This window comes from Paroedura picta, chromosome 13 (assembly GCF_049243985.1).
Source record: "Paroedura picta isolate Pp20150507F chromosome 13, Ppicta_v3.0, whole genome shotgun sequence".
In the NCBI taxonomy this organism is placed as follows: domain Eukaryota; kingdom Metazoa; phylum Chordata; class Lepidosauria; order Squamata; family Gekkonidae; genus Paroedura; species Paroedura picta.
The window spans coordinates 25,973,009-25,992,586 of record NC_135381.1 but is presented as its reverse complement, the minus strand read 5'-3'; the positions used below and the strand labels follow the sequence as shown (position 1 = coordinate 25,992,586).

The window sequence follows — 19,578 nt, the reverse complement described above, 5'->3', positions numbered from 1 at the left end:
GTATTAGTTGGTCCCTAGAGAAATAACTCCCCTCTGATTGGAAAGGAAACAGAATGAAGAACCAGTGTGGTACAGTAGTTAGAGCAGGGCTTACGAAGACTTCTTTAAGTGAAACACGCTTGGAAATTAACTCCACACTACGCTCCTCCTACCCAGCATAAGAAGCAAATATCTCACATCACTTAAGTCTGTCTTATGAATATTTTTCAATAGTTATAATCCTAGCTTGCCATTAAGGCTCCCAGAGCCGCCTCTCCCAGCTCCATCCTGTTCTATCTCCTTCCCTGTGATCGATACATGAGAAAGCACAGCCCACTTTTGGGTCCAGACCCAAATTTTGAGGATGGCTAGGCTAAATTGTTGGCCTACAGCTGTAGAAAATTGGATTTAGACCCCCACACTGTCTTGAATTGGGTGGCTTGGAGCCAGTCATTCTCTCTCAGCATCACGTGCCCCACAGGGTTATTGTATGGAGAGAAGGAGGAAGGGAGGGAGAATTAGATATCCTGCCCAAGAAAGAAATACATGGAACAAGGGGAAAAGGTTATAGTTCTTTGATCTTTTTCTCTCTTCCAGGGCTTAGCACACTTACATAGTCATCATGTTATCCACCGAGATATTAAAGGACAGAATGTGCTCCTAACAGAAAACGCTGAAGTGAAACTAGGTAGGTTGTCCTTGTTTTTCGATGGAGCCTATTGTGTGCCATGGATGATGCCTGTATTTCTGCAATGCACAGGAGACAGCCAAAGATAGAGACGAAGATACTCTTGCTGATTTAAAAAGCTTTTTCTTTTAGTTTTTTTTTCCCCATTGCGCTGCACCTTTAGGAGTAGACATTAAAGCTTTTGCCTCAAATTGAGAAAATGGCTGACGGAACAATGACAGAGCTGAAGAACGTTTCATGGATTTATTAACCTTTTAGAAAGTTGGTTGGATCAGACCCAGCTTTGAGCCTGCTTCCTACATCCACATTCATTATTTGACCACTGCAGCTTGCATGTGGGAATGAACTGACACAAGTCCAGCAACATGGGTAGAGCTTTTCTATCTGAACCACATTAAGGGGTTACGTCCACCTGAAACGGTGCCATAGCACATGGCTATGTATGTTCATCCCCTATTGAAACTGCTTCCAGCGTCTCGCGCTTTCCCACATTAAGACTGGAAGAGCCAGTGTGGTATAGTGGTTAGAGCATTTGATAGGATAAAGAATTTGACAGGATAAAGAACAGATCAAATTTCCTTTATACCGTCAGGGTACTGGCTAGGGCAGTGGTGGTGGTCATTGCTGGGTATGGATTTGGGGGAGGAGGATGTAAAGGAGATCTCGCTGCTAGTATTATATTGCATTTTTGTGGTATTCATTATCCATCTTGTTGTGCAGCCCCCCCATTGGGACTGCGCAAGTGCAGGCCAGCCATGGAAAGCTTTTTCCAGCTTAAGCTCTACAGGGGTCGCTACCACCTCAACAAGGTGCACATGCATGCGGCTTCCCGCCAAAACACACATGTGATATGGATGGGGCGTGCCCTCACCCCTCAGTTCCTTTTTCGCCGCTGCGAACAACAGTCACTTCTGCCGAAGCTCCTACGATTTTCTCTTACGGCTTCTAAGGCCATATTCAAAAAGTGCTCCTGCTGTGGGGTTAAGATGCTTCACACAGATGGGCAGGATCGTTGTCTCCCGTGCCTTGGAGAAGGACAAAATGTCAGTGCCTGCAAGGTGTGTCAGAGGTTCACACTCAAGGCCAGGTCTGACGGCTCAACCAGACTGAAGGCAGCCTTGTGGGGAAAGGCCCTGTCTACCAGCCCTCCCAAACCGGCATCTGAGCTGACTCCTCCTGCTCCCACCCGTACCCCCGGATCAAGGTTGGTCCGTTCTTCTGCCTCCATTCCGGCGTCAATATCGGCATCCACAGAGAAAACCAGTGCCACCTTTTGAGGGGGCTACTACAGTTTCATTGCTTACAACACGGTCTTTGGAGCTGCATTGCTTACTCCCATCTTCTATTCCTGCTTGTCCTTTGCAGTGGATTTTGGTGTAAGTGCTCAGCTGGACAGGACTATTGGAAGGAGGAACACGTTCATTGGGACTCCCTACTGGATGGCACCTGAAGTCATTGCTTGTGATGAAAACCCAGAATCAACATATGATTTCAGAGTAAGTCTTGTTCGTAGTGGCTGGGCTCCTGGCAACTCTTCTCAAAGACATTTGGCCTGCACAATAGAAACTACACATTTGCTTTCATTCCTCTCCCCTATCCTTTTCCAGTTCTGTGTAAGACAGGGGTAGTCAACCTGTGGTCCTCCAGATGTCCATGGACTACAATTCCCATGAGTCCCTGCCAGCATTTGCTTAAGCTTTTTCTTGCATGGTTTTATGAACCATATAAGCTTGTGGAGGTAGGGACCTTTCTGCTTGCCCTCTTTGAAAGTGCCAGTGCTCATTGATGGTATTGTAGGAATAAAAAATGAATTTTCAAAAACCATAAGTCTTTTTCTGGCATTTAAAGCAAGAGACTGTGGGTTCCACAGTTCCTAGCAGTGTTTTTATCTTCAGGTGTCAGACAAAGTGTTCTGTTTTTACTGTGGCTTCTGGCATAATTTTTCCTCAATCCCTGATTGTTTTGACTGAAATGTTCATCATCTGTTGGCCAGTTTTACTTTTATGTTGGTTATATGGCTGGCTTTGCTGCTTGCTAATCTTGTAAGGAGGTTTATATAGCTTTGTTTTCTGTGCAAGTTTCATATTTTTGGTTTTTCATTCTGATAAAATGCCTCAGAAGCAACTGGCAGAGAGAGGCTGTGGTCTGATTTTTTAAAATTTAAAGTGAGAGTTTAAATAGACATTTATTGTTTACTGAGTAACATAATAACCCTCGGTTTTGTATGTCTGCAAACTGGACTTTTGCAGAAGGGCCCCCAAACACTATCATGGAGTTTCTTAAGGGGTGGCATTGTGGTGAAGCATATTTTTGTATGCTGATGATGTGGCAAACAAAAAGCTAGAAGGAGTTGTTTTGTTTCCCTGTTACTTCAGCTTGAACGTAGTGGAGGCAACATCGTATGCATTTATTTTCTGGATATGGACCTAAAATATTTTTAAAAGCAATGTTTGTATGGGGGTATTGTTCCATACATCTTTAAACTGTCACTGGCCTATCACTAAAATGTAATTTAAAATGTTTGGAGGGAAAGTCTTCAATGGATGAAACTTCTAGAAATATTTGAAAGAAGCCAAAAGAGATTATGAGATTCTTTTCAGTAGTCTTATAGGTGACTAAATGAAGATATAACTTTAGACAAAATGAACAGTGAAGCTATTACATAGGTAGGTAGGTAGGTAGGTAGGTAGGTAGGTAGGTAGGTGGTTGGGGGGGTGGGCAGGTGGATGGGTGGGTAAGTGAGATGTTCTGTCGAATGCCGCAATAACAAATGTTGGTTTGGAGGAAAGATTAGATAGACCTAATCAATACGTTGCCAAGATTAAAGCTCAATAGCCCAAGCATGGTGAATCCCCGAGCCTTCCCCCCACCCCATTTCAATTTTTGGTAGGAACTGACCAGGCTCAGACAAAACATATATAACACTTAGCTGCTCTTAATATTTGAGCAGCAACCTCCTGGGCTAGGCCGGACTGGCCCCCGCGAACCCGGTGAGGGGCAGTCTGGCGCAATCACCAGCAGTATGCCCCTGACCTCCACCAGGAGAGGAGGTTAGTGGGGCTGGCCACGGGGAGGAAGGGAGTTCCCTGACCCCAAAATGTCTGCTGAGGTTTTGACAGTCTGCGGCAGCCGTTATTGGGGCAGAGCGGAGGGCTGCCAGGAGGACTACTGGGGGGGGGGGAATGGGGTTCCCACCATCCCTCTGCCCTGCCCCAAAAATGCCCATTGAGGCTTGCACAGGCTGCAGCAGGCGTTTTCAGGGCAGGGTGGAGGGATGGCGGGAGGGCTGCCTCGGGGGGCGGGGGAGGATAGGGCATGCTAGCATCTATTGCATTTACATATGCAACGGGCTTTAAATCTAGTAATACCATAAAATGCAACTCCCAAAATGGAACAGCATTCAGGAGACAGAGATGTCAGCCAACTAACATCTAGAAAAACAAATGGGGGTTGGTGTCAGACTGAAGGGAAAGGGCGGTTGCATGGCAAGGGGCTGGGGTAATAGATGACCAAAAGGCAGGGCACAATAAACAAGGGGTGGAAGTCATTAGAAGAATACCTGTCAAGCAAACACATGGAAAAAAACAGAGCAGGGAAACTACATGACAGAACATACCATTCTGAGGTAGGTATGATACTTTCAGTGTGTTACCTGAACATAGAACCATGGGTGCTTGCAGTAATGTTTTCTCATTGAATCTGCAGAAAATCTAGTGAAATCAACAGTGAATCTGAAATTGGCCCTTTTTCTTCAGAAATAAAACTGAAGGAAAAATCACTCAGAATGCTGAAATGTGTGAGCATTGAACCCAGTCATTTAATGCCAACTCTATACACATGATCCATTAAGCCAAACACAGCCCTTCTCTGTGTTATGGTCTGCTAACTTAGTTGACCCCTGCCCTTTGAGACATACAAAGAAGCATTTTATTATGGCTGCCCTTGACTTAGGGGGGGGGGCAAACATGGTATTATTTTCAATTTATTTCAATTTATTTCCTGCCTCTTTAATTCTAGAGTGACTTGTGGTCTCTGGGTATCACAGCTATAGAGATGGCTGAAGGAGCACCCCGTAAGTGACTTGCATTGCTTTCTTTTATATGTACATTTGTGTCCTTGTTGAAATTGTAGAAAGCATTGGTAGAATGTGGTATGCTGCGTTTGTTCGCTCCATTGCCTCTTCTGTAGTTAACCAAATAGAACAATAGCTTTATTTTGTTTGCAGTGAAGGGTAATTCAGTTTTCATCATGCTTCTGTTGCCTAGATCAAGGAACTCCCAACTGCTAAGCATGAATTAATGCAACTGGAACCAGTCCCCCACTCTGAAGTCATTACGTAGTGATAGAACCAGTGGACCTTGGTTGTACTTCCCCCCACCGCATCTATTGTAAAGGTTTCAGTTTCCTATGACCAAGGATACACACAGAAGTTCTGATGAAACAGGAATCCAGAAAACAGTGTTTTGAAGGGGGAATTGCACAAAAGGGTGGGGTATAAAATTAACTACTTGATGATGATAATGATCCATTAGTCTTACTGAAGGAGCCAAGCCCTCCAATAAGTTAAGTCAGATGCAGATCAGTCAGTTCACCCACGTGCTGGTTCACACATCCATTTAGGACAGCTGTGGGGAGCATGGTCTGCATATGTGAATGGGCAAATGCAGATGTGATCCCAGAAGCAGAACATTTGTGTCCATTGGCTCTGGATGGAAGACTGGATCAGATTCAAGGCTTTGGTTCTCATCTTCAAAGCCTGGACCGTCTCTTCCATTATTTCCCCAAAAGAACATTAACCGTTCTAGCAAACTAAATCAGCTTAGGATCCCTGGTCCCAAGTGAGGTGAAATCCCTGGTCCCAAGTGAGGCCTTTTGGCCCTGGCTTCGGCTTGGTGGAATGCTTTGCCAAATGAGATCAGGGGCCTTCGGGACCTTAAACCAGGGGTAGTGAAACTGCGGCCCTCCAGATGTCCATGGACTACAATTCCCATTAGACCCTGCCAGCATTCGCTGGCAGGGGCTCATGGGAATTGTAGTCCATGGACATCTGGAGGGCCGCAGTTTCACTACCCCTGCCTTAAACAATTCCGTTGGACCTGTAAGAAGGAGTTGTTCCACCAGCCCTATGGTTGAGGACTAGAAACAACCTTATTTTGCTGGCCTTCCTGTCTGCAGTGTATCTACCTGAATGCCATCTGTGTGGATATTTTATGACTCCTCCCTCTATTTTTCTCTTGGGGAAGGAGGTGGCTTTTAATTAACTGGTCTAATTCATATATGATTATTAATTTAAATTAAGAATACCATATTTAGAATTTAATTTTTTATTTATTTTAATCCTTCTGTAGACCACCCTGAGCCTCCAGGGGAAGGGCAGGATAAAACAAACAAATGAAATATGGTGCTTGGTGTTTAGATCAGACATTTAGCTGCTGGTCATAAAAAATCAAAACATTAAGTGTTGAGAAGGGAGACACATGGCTATGTGGACCAGGCCTGAGGAGCACACTGGAACCTGGTGGCGGCTCAACAAGGGAAGCCTTCTTGCCTTCTCATTGTCTCTCGCTGTCTCCCAGGAGTTTCGGAAACCCCACTGGGTATGTGCAGCTGGCTGCATTGTCTTTAAATCCATTTTGGGGAAACAGGACAAAAGTGTTAACTGCTTAGCTCCCGGATTAGAAGTATAGATGGTGAGGAAGGAGTGGATGTTGCTTCCCTGGAACCTGGGTGTAAACTGCATGGAGCTTTTATTCCAATCCCAGGTCGATTCAGTCCCTGCCCTCTACACAGAATGCGATTTCCGTTTGGATTTGGGGCGATTTTAATGCTCAATATTTTTCAAATCCTGTTTGGGAAAGCAAGCTCTGTGGTAGAGAACCTCTGACAGGCCACACCTGGTCATGTGACAAGCTTGCCTTAAAGGAGAAGCCCCTAATTTCTCTCAACTTCTGTCGGTCCTGGATTTTTACTCCCTTCTCTGCCTTTTTCGATCCTCCCCCCTCCCTCCAAGAAAAGAAAGAGGCTCCCTGCTTGGCTCCTCTCCCCCCACCCTTCAAGGAAAGAAAGAAAGAGGCTTGGCTCTGCCCCCCCCCCCTCTAAACTACTCTAACCACGTGCAGATCACTATCCTGTTTCAATGGGGAGGGAAGGGGGAAGAGGAAGACCCGAGTTCAAAGTGATCTGAATTCAACAGGATTGACAATGGAATAAACAAATTAAGTGCAGTCTCTGCCCTGGTTCCTGAGGCCCCTGACTAGATGCACCTCATTGTAGAGCTGGTCATGCATGAACAATCTTTGTTTTATTTTCATCTTACAGCTTTGTGTGACATGCATCCCATGAGAGCCCTTTTTCTCATTCCACGGAATTCTCCTCCCAAACTGAAATCCAGGAAATGGTAAAGACCATTTTTTTCCCTCCAAAAAAAATGAAAATAAACTAGTAACATGCTGGCTTAGAAGACAGTTCTGGTGATTGTTTTCATTTGGAATTCTTTCAGATTGCTGAAGCTTTTCTTTGTAGTCCAAATACTGGGATCACCTGAAATCCTTCAGTCTAACTTCTTACCTACCCTGCTGTTTTGGCCATTGATGTAAACAGCCTCTGCAATGCAGTCACCTTGTTTAGACAAGGTTTACGTTTTGAGCAGTGCAGGAGTGGCACCAGTGTCTGGAATTCTGGAGCAGCCAAGAGTCTGTTGGAGCAGTTTTTGGTCTTCCAGATCAGGGGTAGTCAACCTGTGGTCCTCCAGATGTCCATGGACCACAATTCCCATGAGCCCCTGCCAGCAAATTTAGGGATGCAAACGTTGGCAAGGGCTCATGGGAATTGTAGTCCATGGACATCTGGAGGGCCCCAGTTTGACTACCCCTGGGCTAGAGGGTGGCATTGGAGCTGAAGCTGTACTGGAGGAAAGTGACACGAAAGGTCAACAGTATCCTAATATTCCAACATCCGCAAGGATACACCACTCCATTCTTCCCACGCCCACCCCAACCTCCTCAGCAGTATCCTTCATGTCCCTACCAGCACTTTCAACAGAAATGCCAATCCCCATATTCTAAAGGGCAGCAGTACCCCCAGAGGGAACAGGCCTCACAGCAACAACATCATCAAGGTCACAATAGGTTCTGACAGTTACCCCCCCCCCCCCAGTCCTCCCTGTCAGTGGATTTGGGGGATTGTTTGGCCCAGTTTGCTTCAGCTTGGTCCTTTGTTACCAAGGAGTCTTGGGTATTGTCCATAGTTTCATATGGTTATCGCTTGGGGTTTTCATTTTTGCCTTCCCGCTGTTTTGGGTCCCAGGCACATGTTAACTCTTTTCTGGAATTGGATGCTGAAATACTTGTTCAAAAGGGCTATCAAAGAGGTACCCAATGGACTCCTTCAATATGGTTTCCAGTCACGATTCTTTCTAGTAAAAAAACGAGATGGAGGTTTCCGTCCTATTCTCGACTTGAGAGACCTTAATAAATGTTTGATTGTTTCACACTTTCGCATGGTCTCCTTGCCTACTGTGATTGAATTGCTATCACCTGGGGATTGGTTTGCTGTTCTTGATCTCAAGGATGCCTATTTTCACAGCGATTCATCCCAGGGACAGGTGCTTTCTACGGTTCTGTAGGGGTCCACAGATTTTTCAATACACGGCGCTTCCATTTGGCATATCCATGCCCCCCCCCATGTATTTACTAAGCACATGGCAGTGGTTGTTCTTTCATTTCCATTCACAGGGAATAGTGATTTTCCCCTATTTAGATGACTGGTTAATACCCTATGGCCCAACTGCTATCAGCGCATGTAGCCGTTATTTTTGACCTTTCCTCTACCTTAGGTCTCAAGATGAATTTCCAGAAATCACACCTAAGCCCTTCTAGGGTGGTGGATTTTATCGGGTCCACTTTGGATTTGATACAAGCCCAAGCGTTCTTACCTCAGAATAGTTTTATCTCCATTCAGCCCATGATCCTATCCTTATCCCAGAATCGTTGGAGACCGGCAAAGTTTGTGCAGCAGCTCCTCAGCTTACTTGCGTCTACCACAGCTGTGGTTCCATTGGCCCGCCTCCACATGAGGCCTCTCCAACATTGGTTTTGGCCATCAGCCTCTAGTAATGGTGCTTAGGGATGGTACTCTGCACAGGAGACTCTTGGCACTCATCTGATCACATGACCCAGGTAAGATGCAAGGAAACTATCATATGTGATTTGAGCAGTTCGCCATTCTGAAGAACACTCCAGAAAGAAGAAAGGAATTCTTTTTACAGAAACCTAAAGAATGTAGTTTAGCCTGACAGATTTGTGAGCCTGGAGGTTCAGAAGATGAAAATGGTGGAAATGTGGCCCTAGAGCACCAGAGCTTCCTGCTTAGGGACAACATGTGCATACCACTGGTGTATTAGAAATGCCTGCTAGCTCACAGCCATCTCTGGAAGCCATATATATGTTTCCAGGCTTTCCAAGAATATGGTCCTGGGTCCTGTCCTTGGAATCTCCAGTTACTGTTGCTCAGATGTTGGGAATTGCCTTTTTCTGCCAGAGTTCCAGGAAAAGTACTGCCATTTGGAGCAGATTTAGGGATGCACAACATGCAGCCCACCTATTTTGGATACCTGGCATCTTAAGCTGGATGCGGTCTGATATACATTGCACAGGCTCCTCCAGAAAGACTTCTGGACCTTCCCACTCCAGTCTAAATATTGGAGTTGCTGTGGATGTTGCAACTTGTGTAGCTGTCTTTCTTAGTGGACCTGCCCTTATACGGTTCTGCTGACTTTTTAAAGATCAGTTCCAGCTCATATATCTCTTATGAGTATGCAGTAGACAATGCCAAGTTAGATGAACAAGTGGTCTGATTGATAAGGCAGCTTCATCTATTTAGCTGCCTACCTATCTCTCGTATTTATGTGCATTGCCCTGTACCTACTATTTATTTGCCTTACATCCGTGAACCATGTGGTTAGCCAAATATTGTACAGACAGCCTATCAAGGGATTTGAAGAAAGAGTAGAGTTCTGAGTTAATTGTGGTGTTTTTTGTTGTTGTTGTTGTTAAGGTCAAAGAAATTTCATAACTTCGTTGACAGTTGTCTGGTTAAGAATTACACGCATCGCCCATCCACAGAAACCTTACTCAAACATTCCTTTATCAGAGACATGCAGAATGAGCGACAAGTCTGCATATTGCTGAAGGACCATGTGGATAGGACAAGGAAGAAAAAAGGAGAGAAGGGTGAGGACAGACATTTCTCCAAATTCTAGCAAATGCAAAGGAATTGGAGACTGATTTACACACTAAGTTGGGTTCTGTGTACACTCAACAATTAGAGCTCTTTTATTAGCATGACCCCAGGATACACAGGCTTGCAGACACCTGTGTGTTCTATTTACACATCATGTTTTAGGTGTGAAGTATTTAGCATGTCTACCTTAGAAATGTGACATCATCCCAAAGGTCTTGGTTTACTTGAGAATCTGTGTTTACAAATGTCCCCTGGGAGGATGAGACCAGAATTTTAAACTAACTCTGTAGACTCCTTCAAAGTTTTGAGCTCTCCCAAATGAGAAATAGATAGCTAAGAAGGTTTCAGTCCCCACCCGCCCACCCTGTTGTGTAAAATGCTGCCAAGTCACATCTGACTTATGGTGGCCACCACAAGAGGCTTTCAAGGTGTGAGAAGCAGAGTTGGTTTGCTGTTGCGTTCCTCTGCTCCTGGACTTGTTTGTATTATTCTTGTTTAATGTTGTACTGTTACCCTGTTATTATCAGTTAGTAATATTAATCATTATAGTTATTTATATGTATGGTTTCTTGTATAGTTCTCAGTTCTATGTGAACCACTCTGAGCCTTCAGGGAGGACAATATATAAATGTGAATAAATAAATAATAAATAAATACCATGGTGCCTTCCCCACCCCCCTTTACTAAAATAAAATGCTGAATCTCCATTAACTACTACAAAGAATGCATTTGGATTTAAAAAAATGAAATGGTGCAGTGGACAGCCTAAGAACACCTGTTTTTGGAACACTAGCCTTGATCAGCTTCTGTCAGACCGTTTATGCACTGGGAAGTTCACTGCCCCAGCTCCTGTGCAGGAGTACAAATCGGGGGCGGAAGGGTTGCACCAGGCCAAATGCTCCCCCGTGTGGGTGCAGGAAGAGGTGGGTCAACCTGCCACGACTAAAACTCCAGCCTGCAGCCCGGCATGAAACCTCCAGTGCATAAACGGTCCCAGAAAGGCTGCTGAGAATTCTATGTAAACCCCTCTGAGGAGACCTAGGCTATAAATATGACTGGAAATGAGGGGTTCTGCAACTCCAAATGTGTGAAAAGCTTAGAAATCTCAGAGATGGATTCAGCCTGGAGAAAAGGAGGTTGAGAAGGGACATGATAGCCCTCTTTAAGTATTTGAAAGGTTGTCACTTACAGGAGGGCAGGATGCTGTTTCCGTTAGCTGAAGAGGAGAGGACACGCAGTAATGGGTTTAAACTACAAGTACAACGATATAGGCTAGATATCAGGGGAAAAAATGTTCACAGTCAGAATAGTTTAGCAGTAGAATGAGCTTCCCCTCACTGGCAGTTTTCAAGCAAAGGTTGGATACACATTTTTCTTGGATGCTTTAGGATGTTTTGGGCTGAACCTGCATTGAGCAGAGGGCTGGACTAGATGGCCTGTGTGGCCCCTTCCAGCTTTATGTTTCTACGTTTCTACATTAATTTGATCACATTGTGGATCTCACTTGTGTGTAAGCTCACAATCTGATGAGTCACCTCCAGTTTCTGAACAAAAAAATCTTCAATATTTGAAATTCAAGCATGACCTCAGTGGATGGGTGGATATGCAGATGTTGTAATAGTACATAACTGCTGGCGCAGACACATTTCTTATCAGATATTCTTTTCTTTATTTTCTTTATAATTTTTTTTAGAAGAAACTGAGTATGAATACAGTGGAAGTGAGGAAGAAGGTGATGAGCTGAACGAAGAAGAAGGAGAACCAAGGTTAAATATTGTTGCAGGAAATAAACTCTAAACAATCACCAGAGAGAGAGAGAGAGAGAGAGAGAGAGAGAGAGAGAGAGAGAGAGAGAGAGAATTTCCCACCTCGATTTGTACTTTGCGAGCACAACTAGGGTGTTGCTTCCTGGTGATTCAGTCCCCAAGTAGTTCTCCTGCTCTTTTCCGGAATGAATAGCATGACTCAGCCATCAGGCATGTTCTCCCCCAGGACCAAACAATTCTATCATGGGAGGAACACTGAAGCTCTTTTGTACAGAGTCAGTCCCCGGATTCATGTAACTTGTATCTGTTCTGCCAAGTGTAGGCCATCAGGCAAAGAAAGGCCGTCTGTGCAAATTCTGTGAATTTACGCAGATTGTACATGGCTGAGCAGAAGGGATTGTGTCCATGCTTGGCTCTTGTGGTCCTTTCTTGCATGCCCAGGGAACTGTTGATTGCTACTTTGGGTTGGGAGGCAAATTTCCTCCTGGCCAGGGTGGACAGGGATTCTGGGTTATTTGGGGGGGGGGCACCATCTGGGCTTGGAATTGGGGTCACTGTGGGTGGGCAGGTAGTTGTGAATTTCTGTGCATTCTGAAGGAGGTTGGACTAGGTGTCCCTTCCTGGAGGTCCCTTCCAACTCTGTGATTCTATTATTCTTCTATAGTATCTACTGCCTGAGATCCTAGCATAGACATTGAATCCAGGACCTTCCACATGTAAAACATATGCTGTAACACTGAGCATATCCAGAGAGGCTCATTATTTTCTGGGCCGCACATGCCTTCCTCACAGAAGTTACTGGTACAGTGGGAGATTTAGTCAAACACAAACAGTTTCCATGTTGTTCCAATAATGTATGAATCATGTTGAAGTCATAGGATCACTTCAATCATAAACTTCCCCTTGCCTTTAGATGCATACATTTCTTCAGAAGCATCGCAAGGAGTTCATAGGACTCTAGAAGCCCTATTCTGGACTCAGGCTAACCTGATTTCATCAAATCCTGGAAGCTAATTAGTACTGGATGGGAGACCACCAAGGAGTATTAGGATCACTATGTAGAGGCAGGAAATGGGAAGCTATTGCCTTGTAAACTATATGAGGTCTCCATAAATTGTCACTTGACAGTGAAAAACAAATAGCCTCATGATGTTACCTATTGGCTAATGCCTTCCCTCTAGAGCAGGGGTAGTCAAACTGCGGCCCTCCAGATGTCCATGGACTACAATTCCTATGAGCCCCTGCCAGCATTCATGGGAATTGTAGTCCATGGACATCTGGAGGGCCGCAGTTTGACCACCCCCACGCTAGCCTTATCTCTTGAAAACTGATATTCCCTTCCTCAAAGTCACCCTTGTCAAAGCCTGCAGCTGATCTGACCCTTTTGTAGAGCAGTCTGTTCCCCATGGCTTCACATCAGGAGCAGGGAAAGAAATAATCACTTAAGATGGAAAAGCTTATTGGATAATATGAGCCAAGTGAAAGATAAGCGGAGTTAGTTCCTGCTTAGGATAGGAAACTACACTTTTCAAGTGGCACAAAATTGGGAAAGCCTGTAAGAACCCTCTGAGGTTCACGGCAAATTGTGCTAAACCTTGGGTCATCTGTCTCAGTCTCTTTTTGCCTAAGCCAGATGGGCTCCAGTACAAAATCAGAATTTCTCTGAACCCTCTTTCATTCCTGTCCCAAGTTTGCTGTTGAATATACGGTGTGAACAGATGCTAAAATTTGTTCTGGGAAAGCAACAGTGAAATGAGGCCTCCAATGAACAAACAGATAATCAGCTTTAGCCGAGGTTCTGAAGCAGGGGTAGTCAAACTGCGGCCCTCCAGATGTCCATGGACTACAATTCCCAGAAGCCCCTGCCAGCGAATGCTGGCAGGGGCTTCTGGGAATTGTAGTCCATGGACATCTGGAGGGCCGCAGTTTGACTACCACTGTTCTGAAGTGTTGTCAGAATCATTGTAAACAGAGTGGAGGGGGTCGAAAGCTTCTGAGGAGATTTTCGGGAACATTCGACAGCGGTAATGTATGAGGCAAGCCATTCCCCCGTGATAGTTTTGCGTTTGCTGTGTAGTCTGAATAATACTTTAGTCAGACAGATATTTCCTTTTCTTTAAGCTCCATAGTCAATCTCCCCGGGGAATCCACCCTCCGCCGTGAATTCCTGCGGCTTCAGCAGGAGAACAAAAACCACTCGGATCCACCGTGGCAGCAGCAGATCCCGCAGCAGAAACTGAAAGACCAGGAAAAGTACAAAAAGCAGCTCTTGGAAGAGAGGCAGAAACGAATTGTGGAGCAAAAACTGCAGAGGAAAAAGTTGGAAGATGTAGGATTTGGAGTCTGATTTATTTTACTGTATCAAGTAGAAAAAGAAACCATCTTTATATACATTAGCGTTAAGAGTTGCAGACTTAACAGTGCCGCAAATTTACCATCAGTTATTAATGAATTGAGCCTCTTGTGGCGCAGAGTGGTAAGGCAGCAGACATGCAGTCTGAAAGCATTGCCCATGAGGCTGGGAGTTCGATCCCAGCAGCCGGCTCAAGGTTGACTCAGCCTTCCATCCTTCCGAGGTCGGTAAAAACAAACTGGCTATAAGCTTAACATGAAGTAGCTTTAGACCAAAGTAGGCCAGTGTGATAGAGTGGTGAGAATAGGAGCTATGAGATCTGGATTCAAGTCTTCCCTCAGTCGAGAAGCTTACTATTATGACCTTGGGCCAGCAGGGTTGTTGTGAGGACAAAACAAGGAAGAAAACCATGTCTGCTTCTCATTGGAGGATGTGTAAATAGCTATGCCATGTAGTCATCCCTCTTGGGGCTATCAGCAGAGATGGGACTTTCTCAACACTTCTTGCCCAAGATTTTCTAACAGGGCAGTATATCACTGATCTCCTGTATTTGTATATCTGTTTTCATGGCAGTTCATTCTTTACCACTTGCTCGTTTCATGTGTCCACAGAGTAAGATTAATAAAGATGGGAGGATCCTCTGTTTTTATAGATCAGTGTATATTCCCATGAGCCCCTGCATTCTCTGGAAGGGGCTCATGGGAATTGTAGTCCATGGACATCTGGAGGGCCGCAGTTTGACTCCCCCTGCTCCAGGGTGTAGTGTTCCACTGTTCCAAAGTCTTGTTGGCACAGACTTACTGATCGTGGCTGTGTAGCATCAATACAGCCCCTTTTATGAATAGTCTTCGAGTTGAGATGAAATAAAAGTAATATAATTTCATGGCCTGTGTTTAGCACCAGAACAGGGAAGAGCTCCAGAAGCATCGGGGTCTTGAAAGGAGAGGTCTGGAGATCAAACAGACTCCAAGTAAAGCTGAAAGGGACAAAGAGTGCCAGAGATGCAATGAGGATGACCAGTGCAGAACAGAGGGAGAAAGGACACTGGAGAGTCAGCAGGTATGGATTTCATTTTGTCAAGGAGAAAATAATCTTTCCATCCATGGTTTGTACACTTTTGCATGGCCGGTGGTCCTCTGGGTGTGGTGAAGAAACAGATTCTCTCTTCTTACACAACATGGACACTGTTTGGGGCAGATCATTCGTAACCCCTCATTTCTTTGTTTGTTGCATGCTGTCAAGTCACTTCTGACTGAAGGCAACCTTATGATATAAACACCTCTACAACTTCCTGCCATTGACAGGCTTGTTCAAACCTTACAAATGGTAGATTTCCTTTATTGAATCAATCCTTGTCATTTTGCATCTTCCACTCATTTTGAGTCTTCCTTATTATCTTTTCCAGTAAGTCCTGTTTTCTCATGATGTGACGACAAAAATACAATAACCGCAGTTTAGTCATTTTACCTTCTAGGGGGGAGTTCAGGCTTGATTTGATCTAGAAACCACACATTTGTCTTTTTGGTGGCCCGCAGTCTTCATAAGACTCTCCTCCAGCAGCACATTTCAAATGAATCGACTTCTTTTCCCCTTTAGTTTTCTTCAATGTTTTATCCTTATAAAAAAGAGATTTGGCTTTAGTACAAACAGGCCTCAGTGTAGATATTCTGTTTTGCGTGTTACAGTCTCTCGGTGGGTGGGTGGCAGTCCCCAGGGGATCCCCTTGCTTTACAACTCATCTCTGCCAAACAATTTGATGTCTTTGCCATGATGCCTGTTCATTGTTACATGCTTCTTACTCCCGTCCCTTGTTTAATCTTTGATCTCTGTGCTAGCAATCCTGCTTTAGATCTGAGGTGTGAAGGCCCAAGCTTCCTGCCTTGCCCTCTCCCAGCAGGGAATGGTGTGGGAGACTATTTCAAAGGCCTTGGATGCCAGGATCTTCCACTGGTGCTCATCAATGTCTGTAGCTAGAATGTCAAACTGTCAATCTTTTATTTAGTCCAGACATTTGACTCTGCAAAAACATCATGTTGTAGGCCGAGACCAACACTTGTAAGTGGGAAATCCCAACATCATTACAGTAGCATCTTGTGTGAGCTGAGTGGCTAAGTATGTATTATTCGCCCAATATGAGTGATTCTTCCCCTTTCCTGAAATACATTGGTTACATGGTGTAAGCTGTGCATTGTTTTCCTGGGTGTGCACACCCCAGAGACCTGGCTCAACCCCTATTTCATGAAACAGTGACTGCCCATCATACATCCATGGAAGAGAGGGCTCAGGAATCCAAGCAGCAGTTCTGTCGGAGTTATATATTTCTCGGCTAATCTTTCTCCACAGTCCATTTCTGCTTTGTTTCCCACACCAGAAAGCTATTGAAGAGCCACATCATGGGAAGAAGCTTCATCGAACCCTTCCCAAAGACCAAACACAACTACTTTCTCTCCAGCATGACCACAGACAGAAGAATAAAGATCCTCCCAAAATACGAAGCCCACCTGCATGTCTTCCATCAAACAGTGCTACCAAAGAGGTATGGTCTGTCTCATTGGGAATAGGCAGCTGCCTTTGTCAGAAACTACCAATTGAACCAGAGTGTTTCCATGTAACTTTAATCCAGACATATAAAACTTTAACTTACAATGTTGAGATTGCATTTTATTTACTCTGCAACAAAGCCAGTTATTATCTCCTTCCTCTTTTAGTCTTCTGAGAGAGCTAGATTGTCACTTAGTCTGTACAGGGGTGTAACTGTCATTTGGGGGAAGGCAAGGGATATAAATCCATAAATAAATACATTTTATGTTGTTGTTTTTTAAAGTGAGGCTTTCAGGGAAAGAAAGCACTGTTGGCCCAACAGAAGAGGAGGCATTTGGTGTTTATTTTTATTTATTATTAAGACATTTCTACCCAGCTTCTGGAGGGAAGGGGGCATCTTGGAACATGAGTACAGTGGCTAGGGTGGCCAACCCCAAAGTGAAGCACTCCAGGCAACAGAGATCAGTTTTCCCTGGAGAAAATGAATGCTTTGGAAGGTGAACTCACCGTTGTGCTGTGCTGTGGTACTATCCTTCTCCAAGCTCTACCTTCTCCTCTGGTTCCACTCTCAAAATCTCCAGATATTTCCCAATTCATAGCTGGCAATCCTCGTTAGTACTTGGATGAGAGACTACCAAAGAAGACTCTACAGAGGAAGGACATGGCAGACCACCTCTCCTCACTTGCCTTGAAAGCCCATTGCCAGGATTGCCATAAATTAGTTGCTGCTTGATGACACCTACATTCATCCATACCCCACTTCTCCCCCCATATTGGGGATCCTAAGCTGCTCACATTTTACCTTTGAAACAGTCCTGTGAAGTAGTTTAGGCTGAAAGAGAATTACTGGCTCAAAAATACACAGATCTCTTGTGTCTGAGTGGGGATTTGAACCATGGGGCTTCCCGATCCCTAGTCTGATGTCCTCACTTCCTTGGGATAAAAATATGCCAAATAAACCTTCCTTTCCAGCTGGGTGACTTTGGGGTAGTTATACTCCTGTTAGAGCTGTTCTCACAGAGCAGTCCTATCAGAGTTTTCTCAGCCCCAGCTACTGCACGGGGTGTCCATCGTGAGGAGAGGAAGGGAAGGTGATTGTAAGCTGCTTTGAGACTCCTTCAGACAGTGAAAACCACAGTATAAAACCCAGCTCTTCTTTAACTACTTTGTCTTCTTTCCCCTCTTCTCTTTTCCCCCCTATGCACAAGAAGCGGTAAGGAGGACATAGCAGATGTCAGCTCCAGTATTCATCCGTGTCTCTGACATGTATTCCGTAAATGACCTATTTGTACTGGAATAAAATGCATTGTAGAATTTAGTCCATGCCATTACTGTTAAATTTTAATCTAAATGTACTGTTGTGAATTTCTGACATTAGCAGTTGTAGGCAATGAGTCTCAGTTGGAGATATGAGGCATTAAAGTGAGGCAAATCGGGACAGACAGAAATCTGGAATTTCCTTTGCAAGTACTGATTGTGTCTTGCATGTTTCTGACACCATACTGTCACTGTTTATAGTTCTGCAGCTTTAGATGCTTCATTTCTTTCTTTAATCCCATTGGCATCATGTTGGGTGGGTGTTTTGGAGGGGGGTGATTTGGGATTCATGGGGACACAAGCATTGAACTATTTATCCCATGTGAAATAATAATTAGTTCTTATTGAGACTATTGTCATGTAGGTTGATGATCTGGTGTTACATTAACAAGGAAATTGTTGCCAGCCCGCATGCGGGGGCGGGGGGAACAAGAATGGTTTGTATTTTGAAGGAATTTATTAATTGGTTATTTGCACGCACCCATTTGCACACACCCATTTTAGATGGGTTTGAAAAGGAAGCAAAGCAGAGGGCAGCTGCAAACATATATGGAGGCAGAATTCTGTTTAAGCAAACTAAATAGACATTTCTACAATTCCCACGAGCCCCTACCTTTATCCTGCAATATCTGAGAGTGCTTGTAACCCTCAATATTTCAAGAATCGGATTTAGAAAGCATGAGAAAGCATGAGCTCTGTGGTAGAGAGGCCTTGATTGGCCAGGCTGACTCCGTGGTAGAGAAGCCCTGATTGGTTTCCAGCCTTAAAGGGGAAGCTCTAATTTCTCTCTGCAGAAGCCTAAACTTCTCTTAGAGATGTGCCTCTTGGTTTTTTTCCCCTCCTCAATCCTCTCCCCCTCCCCTTCAAGAAAAAATGGGGGGAAAAGAAAGAGGCTCTGGCTGTGCTTGGCTCCCCCCTCCCCTTCTGAGCCTCCCTAACCAGGTGCAGAACACTTTTCTGTGTCAATGGGGGTGGGGAGAGGAAGACCCGAGTTCAAATAAATCTGGATTCCGCAAGATCCACAGAGAAATAAACAAAGTGCAGATTCAGTTCTAGTTAAGTCTGTGACACTGCAGACATTCTGAGGAAAACACAATCTTTGGACAACCTTCCAGAGAACACTACTTGAACTGGTTACTTCCATTCCATAATATTGTGTTTGAGGAAGTGTGCATGCATATGAAAACTCATACCTTGAATGAAACTTTGTTGCTCTTAAAAGTGCCACTGGAATCTTAAATTTGTTCTGTTGCTTCCGATCAACGTGGCTATCCACTTGGATCTGACTTCCTTACATTGATTTAAAAAGTTAAGAGCAAGTAGGTTTTGCTTAACAGGCTTCTCCGTAATTTCAAATCCATTCTAAGTTCGAGCAGAAATGTATGCTATTTGCAAGAACCATTACATTAAAAACTTGAGGTTTTAAAAAAGAAGTCATTGTGAGAACTTACACAAAAACTATTCAAGCTGACTGTGAGTCAAAATGTGCCAAAAATTCCCAGTTCGTAAGGTTGTTTCATTCTGATGCTTTTGTGTGGAAAGTGCCAACTCTTGAGCTTTAGTAATACATGAATCCAGGGCAAAAGTTGGCTTTAAAACTGGGTAGGTGAACTTGCAGGAAAAGATGAAGGAGGTGTCCCTGAAGACAATATGGCTGCGTGGTGAAACAGGCATGTACTGTGCTGCAAAAGATG

The 19,578-nt window shown here is 44.4% G+C and overlaps 1 protein-coding gene across 5 annotated transcripts in view; it reads left to right on the top strand.

The window, feature by feature from the left end:
* NRK (Nik related kinase) overlaps positions 1-19,578 on the top strand; it is a 100,559-nt gene that overhangs the window by 33,272 nt on the left and 47,709 nt on the right. For 4 of the 5 annotated variants that reach the window (XM_077307347.1, XM_077307346.1, XM_077307345.1 and 1 more), the window contains exons 6-14: positions 577-667; positions 2,033-2,163; positions 4,685-4,739; positions 6,986-7,064; positions 9,722-9,897; positions 11,601-11,673; positions 13,795-14,002; positions 14,924-15,085; positions 16,398-16,562. In XM_077307347.1, coding sequence (XP_077163462.1) covers positions 577-667; positions 2,033-2,163; positions 4,685-4,739; positions 6,986-7,064; positions 9,722-9,897; positions 11,601-11,673; positions 13,795-14,002; positions 14,924-15,085; positions 16,398-16,562 — 1,140 coding nt within the window. Of the gene's footprint in view, positions 1-576; positions 668-2,032; positions 2,164-2,321; positions 2,406-4,684; positions 4,740-6,985; positions 7,065-9,721; positions 9,898-11,600; positions 11,674-13,794; positions 14,003-14,923; positions 15,086-16,397; positions 16,563-19,578 lie in introns of those variants that run through there. The other variant, XM_077307350.1, reaches the window with a different exon arrangement.